Below are 19,376 nucleotides of genomic sequence, written 5' to 3' on the forward strand. Positions count from 1 at the left end.
TCAGGGCCAGCTTAGGCTGGAGACCTGTAGGCAATCAGTGCTTTCAGAGTCATCTGATCCAAGGCAAAATCTGATAGCTGCTTCCCTGGTCTGAGATCTGCAAGTTTCTGACCTGGGTTTGGCTCTGAGCAACAGTAGATTGTTGTTAACTCATCCACAATTAGCTAGTTGGACTTTTATCTGGAATTCCCATCCTGGTTATTCTTCTGCAGGCCTCAGACTTGGATAGAAGTTGGAGCTGAGAGCCTGCTCTGCTCCTGGGGGGAGGGAGGGTGTAAGCCACACCACTGCTGTTTGCTTCTGAACTTGCTTGTCTCTTGGTACATAGGCCAAGGCACAAGACTACTCCTCACTCGGCCTGGAATGCCACCCTCAGTGCAGGTCCCCTTCTCAGTCTACCCTAGATATATTACCCAGAACTGAGTACTGATTGACAAAGCTGCAGGTTGGCATTTGTTTCCAAATCCTGCTTGGGGTCACGGCACCCTGGGGCTATTGGGCCTTGTCTTACCCTAGTATTTAGCGTCTTCTTGCACTAAATACTTTATGTGGCTTGCTTCTGTCCAGACTCCATCCTTAGTGTCCAGAAACCTCATTGTCTGTCTGTGCTCCCCTGAGCTAGAAAAGTGACTCACTGTGACTTTTTCTTGGATTTCCTGATCAGGATTCAGTCTGGTACATTTTCTAGATCTATTTGCAGGAGTTTTGGTGGAGAGCTCATTGTATTTCTTCCCAACCCTCAACATATTTTCTGATGTTGAATAATTTGATGGTGCCAAGGATCTTGGTGGCAAGAACTTTCTTTCCTGGTTCTCCAATAGCTGTGGTTGCTGAGAAGGTGGGGGCTTAAGCATATTCAGAGGAAATTGCCAGGGAACATCTCCATAGAGAGTTATTTCCCTGTGGTTTGACATCCAGGCTAAAAGCAGGGCTGGTAATCTGAGAGAAGGTTGGGGTGGTAGTACTGCCATTCTTATGGTTCTTGTGTTTACCTGCTAGTTAGTGGTGGCTGGTGTTGGTGGTAGTGGGAATGGTGAGCGTCTTTTCCAAAGGATGCTCTTCTCAACGTTGGCCATAAAGAAGAAGCCTAGCTGGAATCCCAGTTGGTGGTCTAGGGGCCACTCTTATTCCAGGAGCTTTAAGCAGCTCCTGGGCCATCTCCACCAGAGTTATTGAGTTGTTTTGACCCACTTGACCATGGTGCCACTTGTTTCTCTCTCAGCATGGCTTGTTGCCTAAGGTAGGCTTATTTACTAGTCTTGTTAGTGGCATTAGGTCAGCATTTGATGTCGATAGTCACAGGTATGGCAGGTCCCTTCTCCACAAGGGTTGCTCCTCCAGAAATATGATGGCTTTGTAGAAATCCTGATCTCAGACAAAGCAAAAGCAAAAATAGATCTTATCAAAAGAGATAAGGAAGGAAACTACATCCTGCTAAAAGGCACCATAGACAATGAAGTAACATCATTACTAAACATATACCAAATGGTATAGCACCCACATTCTTAGAGGAGAAGTGCAGGGAGTTACAGGAAGAAATAGACAGCAAAACTATACTAGTGGGGGACCTCAACCTCCCCCTTTCTGAACTAGATAAATCTAACCACAAAATAAACAAGAAAGAAGTTAAGGAGGTGAATAGAATATTAGAAAAGTTAGGTATGATGGACCTCTGGAGAAAATTGAATGGGGATAGAAAGGAACATACTTTTTTCTTGGCAGTACATGGCACATATACAAAAATTGACCATGTACTAGGGCATTAAAACCTCACAATCCAGTACAGAAAGGCAGAAATATTAAATGCATCCTTTTCAGATCATGATGCAATAAAAATTATATGTAATAAAGGGCCATGGAAAGATAGACTAAAAAATAATTGGAAACTAAATAATCTAATCCTAAAAAATGATTGGGTCAAACAACAAATCATAGAAACAATCAATAACTTCATTCAAGAGAATGACAATAATGAGACAACATACCAAAACTTATGGGATGAAGCGAAAGCAGTTCTTAGGGGAAGTTTTATATCTCTAAATGCTTACATAAATAAAATAGAAAAAGAGGAGATCAATGAATTGGGCATACAACTAAAAAAACTAGAAAAAGAACAAATTAAAAATCCTCAATTAAACACCAAATTAGAAATATTGAAAACCAAAGGAGAAATTAAGAAAATTGAAATTAAGAAAACTATTGAACTGATAAATAAAACTAAGAGCTGGTTTTATGAAAAAACCAATAAAATAGATAAGCCTTTGGTTAATTTAATTTAAAAAAAGAAAGAAGAAAACCAAATTACCAGAAATGATGGCTTCAAAGCCTTGGTTGGAAGCAGGGCCAACGCTGTGGTGGGTACTGCTACTCCTAGGCCTCTTGGGTTAATCTGCAGGGAACAATGTGTTTCTACTAAATATTTATATTATTGTAGTGAAATTCTGGACTTATGCTCTATATGTACTACTAGCAGATTGGGTCTTGGGAGTTTGGCTGTCTGCATGTCTCCATTAGTGCTCTAGGATTACCCCTGAATAGTGTTGAGGTTCTTTCTAATGCTTTTGGCTTATACCCCTAATTCAGTATTCTTCCCAATATTAGTGATCAATAGTTAGTATCCCAATATCATCTAATTAGTTAATATCACTTACTTTTACAAATGGATGTTTACTGAAAAGAAATAGAAATAACAACAACAAAATCTCTCCTGCCCCCAAGCCAGGGCATCTCCTCTCTATCACCTTAGCCCCTGGGCAAAGGGGCTCAAATGTAAAGTAACTACTACAAACATTTCATCTTGTCAGGGTCACTTTCAGATGTGGCAAAGCCATTTCTCTTGCTGCAGGACATCGCGTGGTGGCTCCTGGGCTGGGTCCCCACAGTTTGCTCCTTGGTGCAGTGCTCCTCATTTAACTGCCATCAGTGCCAGTGGGAGCTCCATAACTCTCACTTTTAAGGTCATCATTTGGTCAGTGGTGGAGGGAGGGACAGTAGGGGAGAGAAAACTTAATCCTCCTGTCTGCCTCACCCCCTGCCAAGGGCAGTTCCTTCCCACTAGTCCTTCATCACTGGCCCTGACCACCACTTGACTGGACTACTATTGAAATCTGTGATTATGAACTGACTCCCTGGGTTCCTTAGGCCCTGAGCTGTGTCAGCCAAATACAAGATATTTCTTGTGTGGCATCATCTACTTTCATCCAGTGACCCAAAGTCCCACTGATCTTTTCAAATTGAAAAAAGATTGAAAATGGAAAAATTTGAGATTGAAATTCAGATAAAAAATTGAAATTCATATTGGTTGAAAAAAAATTATCCACACCTAATTTACTTTTGGTTGACTCAATGAAGATGTCTGGGCCTTCTGCTGATTAAAATGATCTGAGGTAGACACTCACCCTTATACTTTCTAATCTAAAGATTATTCTGCTTGGAAGAGAAAAGCAAAACTGGAGTTGAACAGTTCATTTTATTCAATATTATATGTCATCATATGTTAACATTAAATCCTTGGAGGTTGTTTTTCTCTGATAAATAGTAGGTTGTGGGATCATACTCATTCTTTTTCTGAAATCTTTTAAAATCTAGAGTACATATCAGATTATTCCTGGTGTTCCTCTCCTCCCATTCTCTATCATTGATTCCATGATAGGGTGATCATTTGTTCTTTCAATTCCTATCATTTCTTCTTCAACAGCCAATTCCTATTTTGTGAAATAGGATCATAGATTTAGAAGTAGAAGGGATCTTAGAGGTCATTTAGTTCAATTTCTTATTTTGGAGATAAAGAAACTAAGGCCCAGAGAGGTTGATTGACTTGTCCAACGTCACACATGGCAAAATCAGTATTTGAACCCAGATCCCCAGACTCTAATCACATCATTCCTTCTACTGTTGGGATGTTGTAGGGGGTACCTTTTTTTTTTCTGGTAGGGATTGAACTAGATTAGTTTGAAATCATATGATTATTCCATCAACACAGGTTGCACCTCCTGTAATAATTTAGTAGATGTTCTTTGGGAGTGTCTGTGACCAACAAATTCATCACTCCGAGGTGAGAACCAAACAGCTGGTTTGGTCCTCAGACAGCAGGTGTACTGCCCATTGTTGAGGCCATGCGCAATCCTGCCTTTCCAGCTTGGTTTGCTTTGCTTTATCTGGCAGAACTTTGGAGAAGCCAGGCCATGTTTTTATTAGGATTTTAATTGAAGGAGAATATTGGTGGAAAAAAAAAAAGATGGACTGTTGTGCCAAGGAGTAAATTACCTTGTATTTATTTTTGTATACACTTAGGTTTATTACATGTTGTTTCTTCCAATAATAATGTAAGCTCCTTGAGGACAGGGATTATTTCATGTTTTTTATATGTACTCCCAGTGCATAGCACAGTGTGTGACACCTGGTAGGCACTTAATAAATGCTTGTCTTAATCTTCTTTATTCATTTATTTCACCCCTTCTTTTGCCCCTTTTCTTTCCCTGCTCAGTTAGGCAAGTGGTTGAAAAGTCTTCTCTCCCTACTTCTCCATCAGCCTCTTAAGTAGTTTTCTTTTGCTGTCTTCTTTTCCAAGAAGCATTTCTTTGATTTGTCCTCATTATTTCTCTTCACTTCCAGTTTATTCTGAATTGTTTTCTGATTCATGGCCTGAACCATTATTTGTTCCTTCTTTATTTTCTCTTTTTGTTATGAGATTAAAACTTCATATGTACCAAAGATGAGGAATGGACTTAGCTCAAAAGAAAGAATTCTCACTGCAGAATTAAAAAACAAAACAAAACCACAAACAGCAGAGTAGGAAAAATTAAATGTATGATATAGGATCTTTTCAAAAAATCAAAGCTCTGAGAGAGAAAATAGCAGATATAAAAGTACTGAAATGGAGGAAAATGACAGAAGAGAAGCAAAAGCCAGCAATATTAAAAGAAGTCAGGGATGATCTCATCACAGGGCGAGAAGGAACCAGCACAAGCCCATTGAGTACAGAAGCAGTGGGTTAGAAGGTCCCTAGCTGTGGACACTTACAGGAGGCTGGAGGTTTGGCTTTGGTTCCAGGCTAAAGGGGAGAACTGAAGATCTGGGCAAGAGGCACCATCCCCCATACCCCAGGGCTAGAGGTGATTACAAAAATTAAGCTATTACTACAAAAATATGCAAAGTCAAAGGAGAAAGAATCCAACCATAGAAAGTTATTATGGGAATATAGAAAAGACCAGTGCTCATCTTCAGAGGAGGATATTGAAGCAAAGAAACCCCCTTGTACCCCAAAGAATAACGTCAAAGAGTAATGTCAACTTGCCCAAAAAGAATTCATAGAACTTAAAAAAGACTTTAAAAACCAAATGAAAGAGACTGAGGAAAACTAAAAAAAAATCCAAGAAAAACAAGAAGACTATGAAAGTCAGCTAATTAGAAAAGGAGATCCAGAATCTTTTTTAAATTTTTTTTTTATTTTTAGGCAATTAGGGTTAAGTGACTTGCTCAGGGTCACACAGCTAGTAAGTGTTTGGTCTGAGGCCAGATTTGAACTCAGGTCCTCCTGACTTCAGGGTCGATGATCTATCTACTGCGCCACCTAGCTTGCCCCAGAGATCCAGAATCTTAAGAATGAAAATGACATCTTGAAAATTAGAATTGGGCAAGGTGAAGCCAGCGAAATTGTAAGAGATCAAGAAATAATTTTAAAAATATGAAAAATAGAAGAGGAAGTAAAACATAAGTAAAACAACAGATATAGAGTATAGATCAAGAAGAGAAAATATAAAAATATCATTAACTGAAAGCTATGATCAAAAAAAGAATCTTGATACAATAATACAAGAAATAATTAAATAAAAATTTCCTGAAACATTAGAACAAGGGGGGGAAGTAGAAATAGAAAAAATCCATTGATCACCACTTAAAAGAGATCCTATGAGGAAAACTTAGGAATATTATAGTCAAATTCTGAAACCCCCAGCTCAAGGATAAAGTATTATAAGCAACAAGAAAAAATCAGTTTAAATATGATGGTGCCACAATTGGAATCACACAAGACCTAGCAGCGGAGACATTAAAGGACTGCAGGTCTTAGGACATTATATATCGAAAAGCAAAAGAACTGGGGTTCCAGCCTAAAATGTCATACCTGGCAAAGTTAAGTATAATCCTGAATGAAAAAAAAAATGGACATTTGATTAACTGTCAGACTTCCAAGATTTTGTTAAAAAAAAACACCTTGAATTTAATAGAAGATTTGACATACAAGAGCCAAGAGAAACATAAGGTACATAATTATACCAAAGATTGATTACAAGGGATTCATTGAAGACAGGCTGCTTACTTTTTATATGTGTAAAATGTAAAACGTATGTCTAAGATTTTTATTAATAATTGGGTAGTTCATAAGAAAGATTGGGGGAGATCTGAGTATGATATGACTTTAAAAAGTAAAACCATTTAGGAACAGCTAAAAAGAGTAATTCTTTTATACAAATGAGGTGAAAGAGTAAGAATTGATACGGGAGAATTAGGTGGGGGGATGAGGGCTGGTAGTTCTGGTAACCTACTTTCACTGGGAATGGGTTTAAAAGGGAACAATACATATATATTTAGAAGAGTATAAAAGTCTTCTAAATTTAGAAGAAATAAAACAGTGAGGGAATAGGAAGGGGGGAGAGGACAAGGGAGGGATCTCTAGAGGGGAGGGTGAGGGAATAGATTATAGGGGCTATCGAAGGGTGTTTAGATTTATGGGAATGGGAGGATAGGGGAAGGATCCTTGGAAGAAGGCTAAGTAACAGAAGGGCAAGAGAGCCGGTAAAAGTAAAGTAGAGGAGTCAGGAGGGATAGGAAACAAGAGATCTGTACAAACATAAAAACAAAGATCATGAGTAGAATTTGTTTGGGAAAGTCTATGAATGTATGTATGTGTATATATGTATATTGTATATATTTATAGCTACAGAGAAATATATCTGCATTCAATTGTAGCTTTTGGGGGGGAAGGGAAAAAAAGAACAAAGTTTAAAAAGTGCACAGCAGAGAACAAAAAAGTTTATAAGGCAGCAAAGAAAAGATGGACAGCTCTTAACACAACATGTAGTATTTATCATACAGATTTGTTGGTTTTTTTTTTGGTTAGGCAATTAGGGTTAAGTGACTTGCTCAGGGTCACACAGCTAGTGAGTGTTATGTGTCTGAGGCTAGATTTGAACTCAGGTCCTCCTGACTCCAGGGCTGGTGCTGTATACACTGTGCCACCTAGCTGCCCCTCATACAGGCTTTCTTGAAATGAAAATTTATTGTTACATATTTTGAATCCTCTCATGTTCTGCTATGCACATGACATGCTTTTTTTCTTTTCTTACTTTGTAATTAAGTTCCAATGTTTAAGTTTATGATATGTTTTTCTTTTTCTCTATTCTGTTGTTGTGTTCTGGTGTTTGAGTCTAGAATAAAATTGAAAAATTTTTTAAAAATGGAGCCTAACACAAGCATAACCTTTATAACTAAAAATGGAATGATTAAATACTGTAGTGAAATGAAAAAATGTGCAGAGCAGATAAGAAAAATAAACCACAGTGGTAATTTCCAGTCCACACTGTATAAATTATCACAGGAAAGAAACAGATAGTTTTCAAAGGAGGAAACACATTGTTCATAATTACTTGAAAAAATACTCAATGTCTCTAATAGTAAGAGATGCAAATTAAAACAATTGGCAAAAACAAATAAAAACAATGAAATGGAATGTTTATGTTGTGGAGAAACAGATTCACTCACTACTGGTGGAATAGAATATTTGGGGGATTATAGACTTCGAGAATATTTTCAGATAACAGTCTTCTAGTATGTAATAAACATTACAAGTATAAACATATGATCCAGTAATTCCACTGTTGAGAAGTGCTAATAAAAACACAAGAATTGCTTGAAGATTTTCAGAGCAGTGTTCCATGCAAATGCAAAGAAAGGGCAAACAACCTAAATGGAGGAATGGTTATGTTAATTATGTTATATTGATGTAATGGAAATTATAATATAATTAAGACAAACAAGTATGAGGACCATGAGGAAATCTGAAACAGCCTTTATGAAATAATTCAAAGCAAAACAGAACCAGAAGAATAAAGTAGATACTAACAGAAAATGAGAAAGGACAAAGAATTCTGTTGAGGATTTACAGAGACTGATATTTTAAAAGTGTTATGATATTTTATGCATGAAAATTAATTTTAATGTAAATAGTTATTAAACAAGTTTAATTTATACTGATGTTAGTGTCAAATTTTAAACAAAACATTAGATAATTCTAAAGTAGACCAAAGAAGTGTCTCTGTCTCTTTTTCTCTATCTCTGTCTTTGTTTCATTTGTGCAAAAAAAAAAAAGCCAAAAAATTCTTCTGGGAGTGTAACCAAGGACAAATTTAGTGTGTTTCCAAAGCTACATAAGCCTTGATTTTCAGAGGTTAATGGTGGAAATCAGTGCATTTAACCATTCTTTAACTACAGCTATTATAGCAGAATTTAGAATATAGTTTTTGTGCCAGAAGTAGTTCTTTTTTTTAATAGTTGTGACCCTATATGTTAAATTATACTGTTTAAAAAACAAATCTAAGTGTTTTTTTTACCTATAAAATAGCATTGAGCAAGTGAATAATCTACGAGAAATACAAGCACTGAGGCGCCTGAATCCACACCCAAATATTCTTACATTGCATGAAGTTGTCTTGTAAGTATAATTTTTTTTCAGTTTTCTATATTTTAATGCTTATGATTTAATCTTTCTTTAACAGAAAGTAAAGTTTATGTCAAGATTTTAAACATTTTTTGGCTGCTCAGAAAAACAATTATGTCTTTTTTTTCTTAACCTAAACTCCATTTTATTTGGACGTTTAATGAGCGCACAGGATTTCTGGCTTCCCTGGCTGGAATTCACTTCATGAGTAGAACATATGCAAAAGAAAGAAAAAACAACCAAGGGAAAAACTAGATTATATAGAAAAATATGTAGGTCAGTGTTAGAAAGTTTAGTGAATGACTCTGGCACTAAGGAACATGTTTTGAAATTTGAATACATACATTTGTTTATTCATGCAACATATATTAAGGGCCTACTGTGTTCAGCCCTGGAGGCGATACGAAGACTAATGAAGACATAGTCCCTGAAGTCATGTAGTTTACAGTCTAGTAGTTTGTTAATGACTTTGTGGGAAAATGTTGTAAACCTATTTCAAAGGCAAGATCTTTCCATTTCCTTTATGCAGTTTGTTTACTGCTTAGTGTCTAATAACCTTTCCTAACAAAGGTATATAATTTAAGAGGAATTTTTATTCAGTTCCAATTACTAGGTGATTTTGTTTTAAAGTTTACCTTGTAGCCAAACATGCAATATACAACATCTCCTTAGGAGCCAGTTTTATAACGGTGAAATTCCTAGTTTGATAGGTCCAAATGGAACTTTAGAGACAGCTATAGAGTTGTGGCTTCAAAGATTCTGGCTTTAATTTTCTGTGAACTGCTTCAGTAAATGTATTGATAGAAAGCAGCCCTAAATTCAGAGACCTGGCTCCAACTAAGCACCAAAATCTTGGTCCTTAAAACCCAATAGAAAACTCACCCAAATTAGACACCTCTTTTTCAGTGACATTTACTCCTGACTGTCATTAACTACTTGAGTAAATCAGTTTCATTTTCCCTAGACTGACAAAGAACCACTCTCAGGGATCCTTAAAAAATTTCTTTTTTGAAGCTCAAATGTCTCTAAAGTGTGTTTGGGGTAATGCAAAAAAATTGTTTGAGTATCTCCATCCATCTGCTTCAAGGAGAATTGGAATTAAGGTGAAACCAGGCATGTGCTGAATAGTTGTTGTCTTCCTCATAATTTTGCTGTGGTTGATTCATGATTCCATTCTTTTCTCATTTCTCAAGAGTTTTATAGATAAGTTTTGATAGTTAAGGCATAGTAAAACTCTTCTCTCCATGTATACAGTAATAACAATAACAGCTTATATTTACCTGGTACCTTAGAGTTCACAAAGTACCTTCCTTGCCCTGTGGGGGCAGGCAGGCAGGCAGGCAGAGAGGTAATAAAATATTATTCTCAACATTTGACTGGTAAAGGAGCTGAAGTTCAAAGAGGTGTACTTACTAGCTGTGGCCACTCAGGCAGTGAGTGGCAGAGCTGGGGCACTTGAACCCAGGTTTCTTTGGTTACAAGTCCACTGCTCTGCATTCACTCCATGCTGTCCAAAAGCTAGTGTTTTGAATTGGAATGATTTTTAAAATTTCTTTTGTTTTCTTTACTTAGCAGACCCCTCATATTGGGATTTTCTCTTCATTCTGCATCTTGTTAATTTTATTTTTGCAAAGCGCAGCCTAGATATCTGCCTGTTAGGTGTCCTTAAGATATTATGTTATCTGTATAAAAAAAAGACTTAGAATTCTACCTTGAACTAAACTCTTACTATTATTTCAACTTAATTTTATCTGTTTATAAATATTGATTTAAAACAAAACCTTCCCTTTTAATCACTAAGCTGTTGTCTTTGTACAATGTGTAGGAATGCCTTATGTTTACAAACTATGTTTAGAAATGAAATGAAGACTTGATTATATTTCCTGATGAGGAGAAAACAGAATAAAAAATGCTTTTTTCTTCAGTGACAGAAAAACTGGTTCTCTTGCACTAATATGTGAACTTATGGACATGAATATTTATGAGCTAATACGAGGTACGTTGACTAACTTGAAAGCCAATCTAAAGACCTATTTTAAAACATAGAGTTGTTAGACCTCTTTATATATGTTGAAATGCTTTAGTTTTTGAGAATCATTATTTTGGAGTGATAGTGATAACTAATGCATAGTGCAGTGACATTGTACTCACTCACTGGAGATTTCTTATTCAGCAACTTGAGATGCTGTGACTATGATTTCAAACTGAAAGGAAATAGATAAACCATTAGAGGATCCAAAACAAATGTTAATAAGACCGTGATATCCTAGGCAAGCCTCTCAAACCCTTCTTCAGAGTATATTTACTCTAATTTTAACAAGTTTAGTATCTGGTTTTTTTGGCAGATTAGAACCAGGAAGGGGAGAGTATGCCTAGAGCCCAGCAAAGGCACAGAAGTGACAATTGACTGCCTTATAGTAAGACTTTAAAAAACGAACTTAAAAAGCACAGAGTTCAGAACCATTTAGTGTAAGGGACAAATGACCTTACATAGCTCAGTTGCCTCTGAGAACACCACTGTATTATGGTAAAATACAGTAATTAATATTTATCATAAAAGAGATTATTATAAAAAAAGATTGAATTATGTTCAACATACTCTAAGAAGGTAGGGAAGAAGGGTAAAAGATTTAAGCTTTTCATTTACAATTATTATGATTCTAAAATGTTTTATGCTTAAAGCCTCGTTTATCTGAAAGTCTACTTATGTGGGACACCTTGTTCTTTAGAAGTGTCAGAAAAAACATGTCACATATGCTGTATATGATTTAGAATATTTTTGTGGATTTATATCTAATGTAAAATATGACAAATCATACAATCAGTTTAAAAACATTCAGTTTTATTCATTTGGCTTGTAATATCTTTTTACTGTTAACCTAGCTTGTTGATAGTCTGCATTTCTGAAGCACACACATATAACAGTTAATTCTCAAAACTCAAGTGTAAGGGAGAATTTCTGTGATAATATATACACAAATATTCAAAGCAATTTAATTTTGAATTAAAAGGTTTAACCCCCGAGGATAAGGGAATGTGTTTAATTGGAGAAATTTAATCTGAAACATCCCTCTCCATCTAGACCATGCCTATACAACCTGTGGCTCGCTAAAGGACTTTGGACAGCCTGCGAAAAATGTAGAGGAATACATCTTCTACATTTTTTGCAGGCTTCCCCAAATCCTTTGGGCATAAAGGGTCCAAAGGCTGCAGGCTACAGGTTGTACAGGCCTGATGTAGACAGATTGTAGAAAATGGAGAATTTCATAGCTTTACGGTCATCCTCTCTGCTTGTCGAAATTTGGCCCCTCCGTCAAGGTCCAATTCAAGTCTTATCTCCTCTGTGAACCTTCCTTGACCACCCCAGCCCTTGGTAATTATTTCTTTCTCTGAATTCCCTATATGACACTACTGACTGTGCCACTCATTGATAGCATACACGACCTTGCATTATCATTTATCTTTTTATATATATGACCTATGTCCCTGATTAGATTGCATGTACTTTTTTTTTTTTGGCTAGGCAATGGGGTTAAGTGACTTGCGCATGGTCACACAGCTAGTAAGTGTCAAATGTTTGAGACCAGATTTGAACTCAGGTTCTCCTGACTCCAGGTTTGGTGCTCTATCCACTGCACCCCCTACTTGCCCCATGCACGTACTTCTAAGGCAGGAACTATGCCTAATACCTCTTTCTTTTTTGTAACTGACATATAATAGGCATTCATATACATTTATTCATGATGATGTCATCATATTGTAACTTGAGCCAATCCTTGCTGTTTTAATAAGAATAGTTATTCTCTTGTGTTGGTTTATCAGCCTCTTAAATTATTGGATGTATTAGAAGTTAGAGGATGAATTAATAATGAAATAGTGGAACAGTCACTCAATAAGTAAAGACTAGGTTACCTCTGAGCCCCATTTCTAGCCCTGATAGTTTGTGATTTTAGGTCTGGGCTCTTGGTTAGCCTACATTAGTTTTCTAGCCTAACCTGACTCACAAACCTGCAGAACTGATTGGTAGTGATCTGACAATGAGTCACAATATTCAAGACTCTAAAGTTCAACACCGGCTTTCTTATCCTAGCTCATTTATAACTGACTCATGCTGGGCATTCTCAGTCTTGCTTTAGTGATTCAAGTTTACTCTTTGCATGGGTTCCTAACCCTAACATGTTTCTCCACAAAATTAGTATAAGCAATTTAAGGAGCCTGGTAATCATAGGTCCTGTTATTAATGTAATGAATAACTCATAATTTTTTAGTACTTTGTATTTACAAAGCACTTTCTCCACAACAACCCTATGAGGTTGGTAATGAACGAATTGCTTTTTGGCTCCTAGAGGTTAAAGATTATATGTGTTATCTCTAGTTTAAGGAAACAAAGCCTCAACATGTGGGTGACCTATTCAGTGTCACACAATTTGCAAGTATTAGAGCTAGAACTGAAACTTAGGTCTCCTAACTTAAAAGTTCAATGATCTTTCTTCTACATCTTGCTGCTTCTTACTATAACTGCTTTCTCCAAAAAAATTGTCAGTTGTCTCCTAGATGGCCTTTCCTCAATCCTCATCCTCCTTGGCCTTTGACCCAGCTGATCACCCTCTTCTTTTTGACATTCTCTTCTCTCTAGATTTTCATGACACTTCTCTGTCCTTATTCACTTCCCCTATGCACAACTGCTTCTTCTCAGTCTCCTTTGGTCAGTCTTTGTCCAGGTCATGCCTGCCCCCATGGGTATCCATCAAGCCTCTGTTATGGCCTTTCTTTTCTTCTCCCTCTATGTTATTTCACGTGATGATCTCATCAGCTCCCATAGAATCCATTATGTAGATGATTCTCAGATCTATATGTTGTTGCTGTTCAGTTGTTTTAGTTGTGTTTGACTCTTTGTGACCCTTTTGAGGTTTTCTTGGCAGAGATACTGGAGTTGGTTTGCCATTTCCTTCTCTAGCTCATTTTACAGATGAGGAAACTGAGGCAAACAGGCTTAAGTGACTTGCTCAGTGTTACATAGCTAGTGAATGTCCAAGACTAGATTTGAACTCAGGTCTACCTGACTCCAGGCTTGGTGCTCTCTCCACTGTGTCATATAGTTTCCCCTAAGATCTATATGTGTAGCCCTAATCTCTTTCCTGACATCCAGATTCAAAAATATCCAGCTCTCTATTAGACATCTCAAGCTGGATTTTGTACAGAAATTTTTACAAAATTAGGCTAAAACTAATTTCTGTCAGACTACTTCCCAGAAATTTTTGTCTAATAGTAAATCTTTACCCTAGTAGATAAGATCTTTGGGTTTATCAAAAGTGAGCTACTAAAAACTTATCTATGGCCTGCAGAAGTTTAGCCCATTTTAATTTTGGCCCCTACCTACTGCCAAGTTGTGCAGATCTGATATAATGGATATGTTGAATTTGAGATACCTAGGGGAATCCAGTTTGAATGTCCAAAAGGCTGTTGGAGTTGTGTGTCTATAGCTTAGCAACAAGATATGTAGATCTGGGAGTGATCTATATAGAGGTCAGTCAGTCATTTAATAATAAGTTGTTAAATGTCTACCATGTGCCAGGCACTGTGTTAAGTGATAGGATACAAAAAAAGGTAAAAGATAGTCCCTGCTCTCAGAGAGCTCACAATCTAATGGAGGAAATAGCTTGTAGACAACCATGTACAAACAATTTAAATGCAGGATACATAGGAAGTAATCAATAGAAGTAAGGCACTAGAATTAAGATGGATTCCTGTAGAAAGTGGGGTTTTAGTTGGACCTTGGAGGAAGCCAGGGAACCAGGAAACTGAGATGAGGTGGGAGAGTATTCCAGGCAATCAGGACGGCTAGTGAAAATGCCTGCCGCTGAGAGATGAAATTCTTATTTGAGGAATAGTAAGGAGACCAGTGTTGTTGTAGTGAAGATTACATGGAAGTGTGAGGTGGGAGGTATAAGATACAATAAGACTGGAAAGGTGATGGGAGGGGGTAGGTTATGAAGGACTTTGAATGCTAACTGGAAGATTTTATATTTGATCCTGGAAGCAGAAGGAAGCGGGATATGGGTGTCTGTGACATAGTCAAAATAGTGCTTTAGAAAAAAATCACTTTGTTGGCTGAATGGAGGATGGATTGGAGTAGGAAGAGACTTGTGGCAGACAGACTAAACAGCAGGCTATTGCAGTAGTCCAGGCGTGAGGAGATGAGTGCCCATACTAGGGTGGTAGTAGTATAAAAGGATGTATGTATTTGAGATACGTTGCAAAGGACTTGCCAATAAATTGGACATATAGTGGTGAGAGATAGTAAGGAGTTGAGGATGATATAATTTTCAAGCCTGGGAGGACTGGAAGGATGGTGGTACCTGCAACAGTAATAGGGAAGTTTGAAAGGCAGAAGGGTTTGGGGAGAAAGAGAATGAGTTTAGTTTTGGACATATTGAGTTTGAAATGTCAGTAGGACATCCAATTTGAGATACTCAACTGGAGATGTGAAGCTGGAGATCAGAAGAGAGCTTATGGCTCAATAAGTAGATTTGGAAATCATCAGCACAAAGATGATAATTGAATCTATGGGAACTGATGAGATTACCAAGTGTAATGGTATAGAGGAAGAAGAGAACAATGCCCAGGAAGAGCCTTGTGGCACACTCAGGGTTAGTGGGTTTGTGACCTAAGTGATATGAGATGAGAAGGAGGGAAGAAGAGGGAACTCTTGGAAAATTCCTGATTTTTTTTTCAGTAAAATATGAGGTAAAGATCTCAACTGAAAGGGTAGGAAGTGGCAGGAACCATGGGAGGCTCAAGGAAGGATGAAAAGGCTTGAAAGAGCTTCTGTGATGAATGGAATAGTGAGTTTACTAAAGGTTTTTATGAAGATGGTGTAAGAAGAGTATAACTAGTGCAGGGTGATGGCCTGGGAGAGAATTGAGGTGTCAAAGGACTGGAGGTCGCAGTTTGGAAAGCCAACAGCTCAGATAAGGCAGCTGGTGAGATGACTCAGTAAATTAGTATGGAGCAGGGGTTCTTAATTTGGTGTCCTTGAACTTATTTTTTAAACTATTTTGATGGTTGTGTTTCAACATAATTGATTTTCTTTGTAATCCTATGTGTTTTATGCATTTAAAAACAATCTGTGGACAGTTCCACATGCCTCAACAGACTGCTTAAAGGGGTTCCATGACATACAAAAAAAGTTAAGAACCTTGGATAGAGTGAAAAGAGAAAGTGGTCACAGATAGAGAGTTGGGGGACATCTATGATTAGAAGGAGAGACCTGGATGAAGAACCAGTAAAGGAGACTGGGAAATCAGACAGACAGGAGGAGAACAAGGATGAAAACCTAGAGAGGAGAAAGGGTCCACAAGGAGGTGACTGACATTGTCAGATGCTGCAGACAAGTCAAGGTAGGTAAGTACTGAGAAAAAGGTCTTTAGATGTAGCAGCTAGGAGATTAATGGTAACTTTGGAGAGAGATGTTTCTGTTGTTTGATGAGCCAGACTGCAGAGAATTTATAAGAGTGAGAGGAGAGGAAGTGGAGACACCTGCTATCTGTAATTTTCTCAAGGGATGATAGTTAATGGGGTTGGTTGGATCAGGTGAAGGTTTTTAAGGATGGGGGAAGATAAGGACATGTTTGCAGACAGTAGGGAAGGAGCCAGTAGATATAGAGGAATAGAAGATAAGAGAATGAGAATGATAATCTGAACAATTTCCTAGAGAAGCTAGGAGAGGATGACCTGAAAGGAGGCTATAGAGGGGTTTGCCTTGTCAAGGAGGAAGGCTCTTTCTCTTCATCTAAGACCAGAGTGAAGTATGTATTGATGGAGTAAGGAAAGAGATCATGGATGCTGGAATTATAGGTATTTGAACAATGAGTAGACATAGTAATAAAGGACTAAGTAACCAGAATTCCAAGCTTAGATCTAGGGTTTGATGCTGTTTAGGTCATTAAATCAGTATAGGCATATCCCACACATGGCAACCCTGACTAATATTCCTCCTCTTCCCAGTAATACCATTAAACCACATAGTAAAACATTTGAAACCATGGTATATAAAGAATGCTAGGCTTTGGAAGGTCAGAATGATCTCTGTTCCTATTCCAGCTCTGACACTCAGTGTGTAACTGAGGACAGGTCACTTAATCTCTGAACCCAGTTTCTTCATCTGTAGGATGAGGATAATTATATTTACATTGACTAAATTACAAAGGTTATTAACTAGGAAAGTGCTGTGTAAAACTTAAAGTGCTATAGAAATATGAGCTAATATCTTACATTAATCATCACTTGTCCATTTTATCTAATGTGTTTTTAATCAACCAGGGAACTACTTTAGACAAAGTATTCCTATATAGGAAAGATCTATATAAAGAGAGATTTTCTCTGCAGGGATGGAAAGTCCAGGGTTTTAAGCAGAGTCCTTGAGCACACCATAGAGTCTGTAAAATATAACAAGTTATTAGTTTAAGTTAGTCTTTGTTTCTTCCTGAGAGATGTCAATATGTCAAAATACCGACTGAAGATAGCTCCTGCTTGAAAATGGAAGGTGTATATTTGCTCTTGTGAAATTCAAGCTGGGTTATCTCTTACTGACAGGCAATAATAGTGATTAAAAATGGAGGTTTAAAAATTTAAACCTCAGCAGTTTTTTAAAAAAAATGTAATTTAATTTATTTTTGTTACATTTTAAGTTCTGAACTGTCTCCCTTCCTCCCTCCTCATCCCACAGTAGAGAAGGCCACCATTTGACACAGATTTATAAATATATGTAAAAGCAAACTATGCCTACTTCTATTGATGAGTTTCCTTCATAGGTCTTTCTAGTTGATTTGAGTATTTATAGTACTCCGAATAACTTGGTTTTTCGCAATGACTCTTTGAACAATATTGCTGTTACTGTATTCAGTGTTCTCTTGGTTATGCTCATCTCACTCTGTTATTTCATGCAAGCCTTTCCATATTTTTCTAAAATCAACCAGCTCATCATTTCTTACAGCACAGTAGTATTCCATCACAATCATATACCACAACTTGTTTAGTCATTCCTCAATTGATGGGAATCCCCTCAATTTCTAGTTGTTTGCCATTACAAAGAGAACTGCTATAATTATTTTAGAACATGTAGATTTTTTCCCTTTTTCCCTGATCACCTTGGGAAACAGACCTATAGCTGGGTCAGAGGGTATATAGTTTTATAACTTTTTGGGCATAATTCCAGATTACTCTCCAGAATTGTTGGATCAGTTCATAGTCCTATCAATAGTGTATTAGTGTCCCAACTTTTCCACATCCCCTCCAATATTTGTCATTTTCCCCTTCTGTCAATTTAGTCAATCTGATAGGTGTGGGATGGTATCTCAAAGTTGTTTTAATCTGCATTTCTGTAATCAGTAATGATTTAGAACATTTTTCATGTGACTAAATATAGTCTTGATTTTTCATAAAAAAATTGCTTGTTTAGATCCTTTGACCATTTATCAGCTGGGCAATGACTCATATTCTTACACATTTGACAAAGTTTTTGATATATTTGAGATATGAAACCTTTATCTGAGAAACTGTCTATAAAACCATTTCCCCCCAAGTTTCTGCTTTCCTTCTAATCTTGGCTACATATGGTTTCTTTTATCATAATGTAGTTTTGTCTTTATCTCTTAATTAAATCTATTTTAGCTTTAACTTTGTCTGAGATCATGATTGCTACCTCTGCTTTTTTTTGCATTAGCTGAAGCTTAGCAAATTCTCCTCCAGCTCTTTATTTTTACTCTATGTGTATCTCTCATTTTTAAATATGTTTCTTGTAAATGATATTGTTGGATTCTGGTTTTTAATCCATTCTGCTATCTGTTTCTGTTTTATGGGTGAGTTGATCTCATTCACATTCAGAGTTATAATTACTAGTTGTGTGTTTCCCTCCATCCTATTTTTCATTACTTTTTATCCTTCTCCCCCTCTCTTTTTACGCTATCCCTCCTCAAATGTCTAATTAGCTTCTAATTGCTGCCTCCCTAAACTGCATCCCTTCTAAGAATCCCTCCCTTATCTACTTCCCTTATGCTCCTATTCCTTAATCCACCCACCCTTCTAAGAGTCCCTCCTTTAGCCTCTTCCCCCTTTTAAGAATCCCTCCCTTAACGTTTCCCCTTTGCCTTTACTCTCCTATTCTTTAATTTGCCCATCCTTTTTAAGAGTCCTCTTTTAATACTCTCCCCTTACTCTATTTCTTAATCTGTACACCCTTCTAAAGGTCCCTCCCTTATCCTATCTCCCTGCCCTCCTATTTCTCTGTAAGTCAGGAAGACTTTACACCCTTCTAGATATATATGTTATTCTTTTTTTAACCCCATTCTGATAAGAATAAGATTCTAGCATTACCAGCCCACCACTCCCTTCTGACTCCACTGTAACATTTTTTCCATTCATGCCTCATTTGTGTAAAATAATTGCTCCATTTTTACCTCTCCCTACCCAATTTTATTTTTTTAGGATCCTCCCATGAGACTCAACTCAACCCTCAGCCTTCTATCTATTTATACTCTTAAACTACCCAAGTAATGATAACATTCTTCAGAATTACAGATAATGTTTTCCTACATAAAAAGTAAAGATTTTGACCTTATTAAGTCCTTTATAATTAGTCTTTATTGTTTACCTTCTTTTG

At 37.0% G+C, this 19,376-nt stretch overlaps 1 protein-coding gene across 4 annotated transcripts in view; it reads left to right on the forward strand.

The window, feature by feature from the left end:
• The window catches only part of MOK (MOK protein kinase), a 110,309-nt gene that overhangs the window by 49,869 nt on the left and 41,064 nt on the right, over positions 1-19,376 (forward strand). For 2 of the 4 annotated variants that reach the window (XM_020971191.2, XM_020971190.2), the window contains exons 3-4: positions 8,621-8,710; positions 10,642-10,712. The exons of 1 other annotated variant lie outside the window; for it this stretch is intronic. In XM_020971191.2, coding sequence (XP_020826850.1) covers positions 8,621-8,710; positions 10,642-10,712 — 161 coding nt within the window. Of the gene's footprint in view, positions 1-8,620; positions 8,711-10,641; positions 10,713-19,376 lie in introns of those variants that run through there. One more of the 4 variants, XM_078150404.1, reaches the window with a different exon arrangement.

The sequence above is a fragment of the Phascolarctos cinereus genome, unplaced genomic scaffold (genome assembly GCF_003287225.1).
Source record: "Phascolarctos cinereus isolate Bilbo 61053 unplaced genomic scaffold, phaCin_HiC Scaffold_2;HRSCAF=192, whole genome shotgun sequence".
In the NCBI taxonomy this organism is placed as follows: domain Eukaryota; kingdom Metazoa; phylum Chordata; class Mammalia; order Diprotodontia; family Phascolarctidae; genus Phascolarctos; species Phascolarctos cinereus.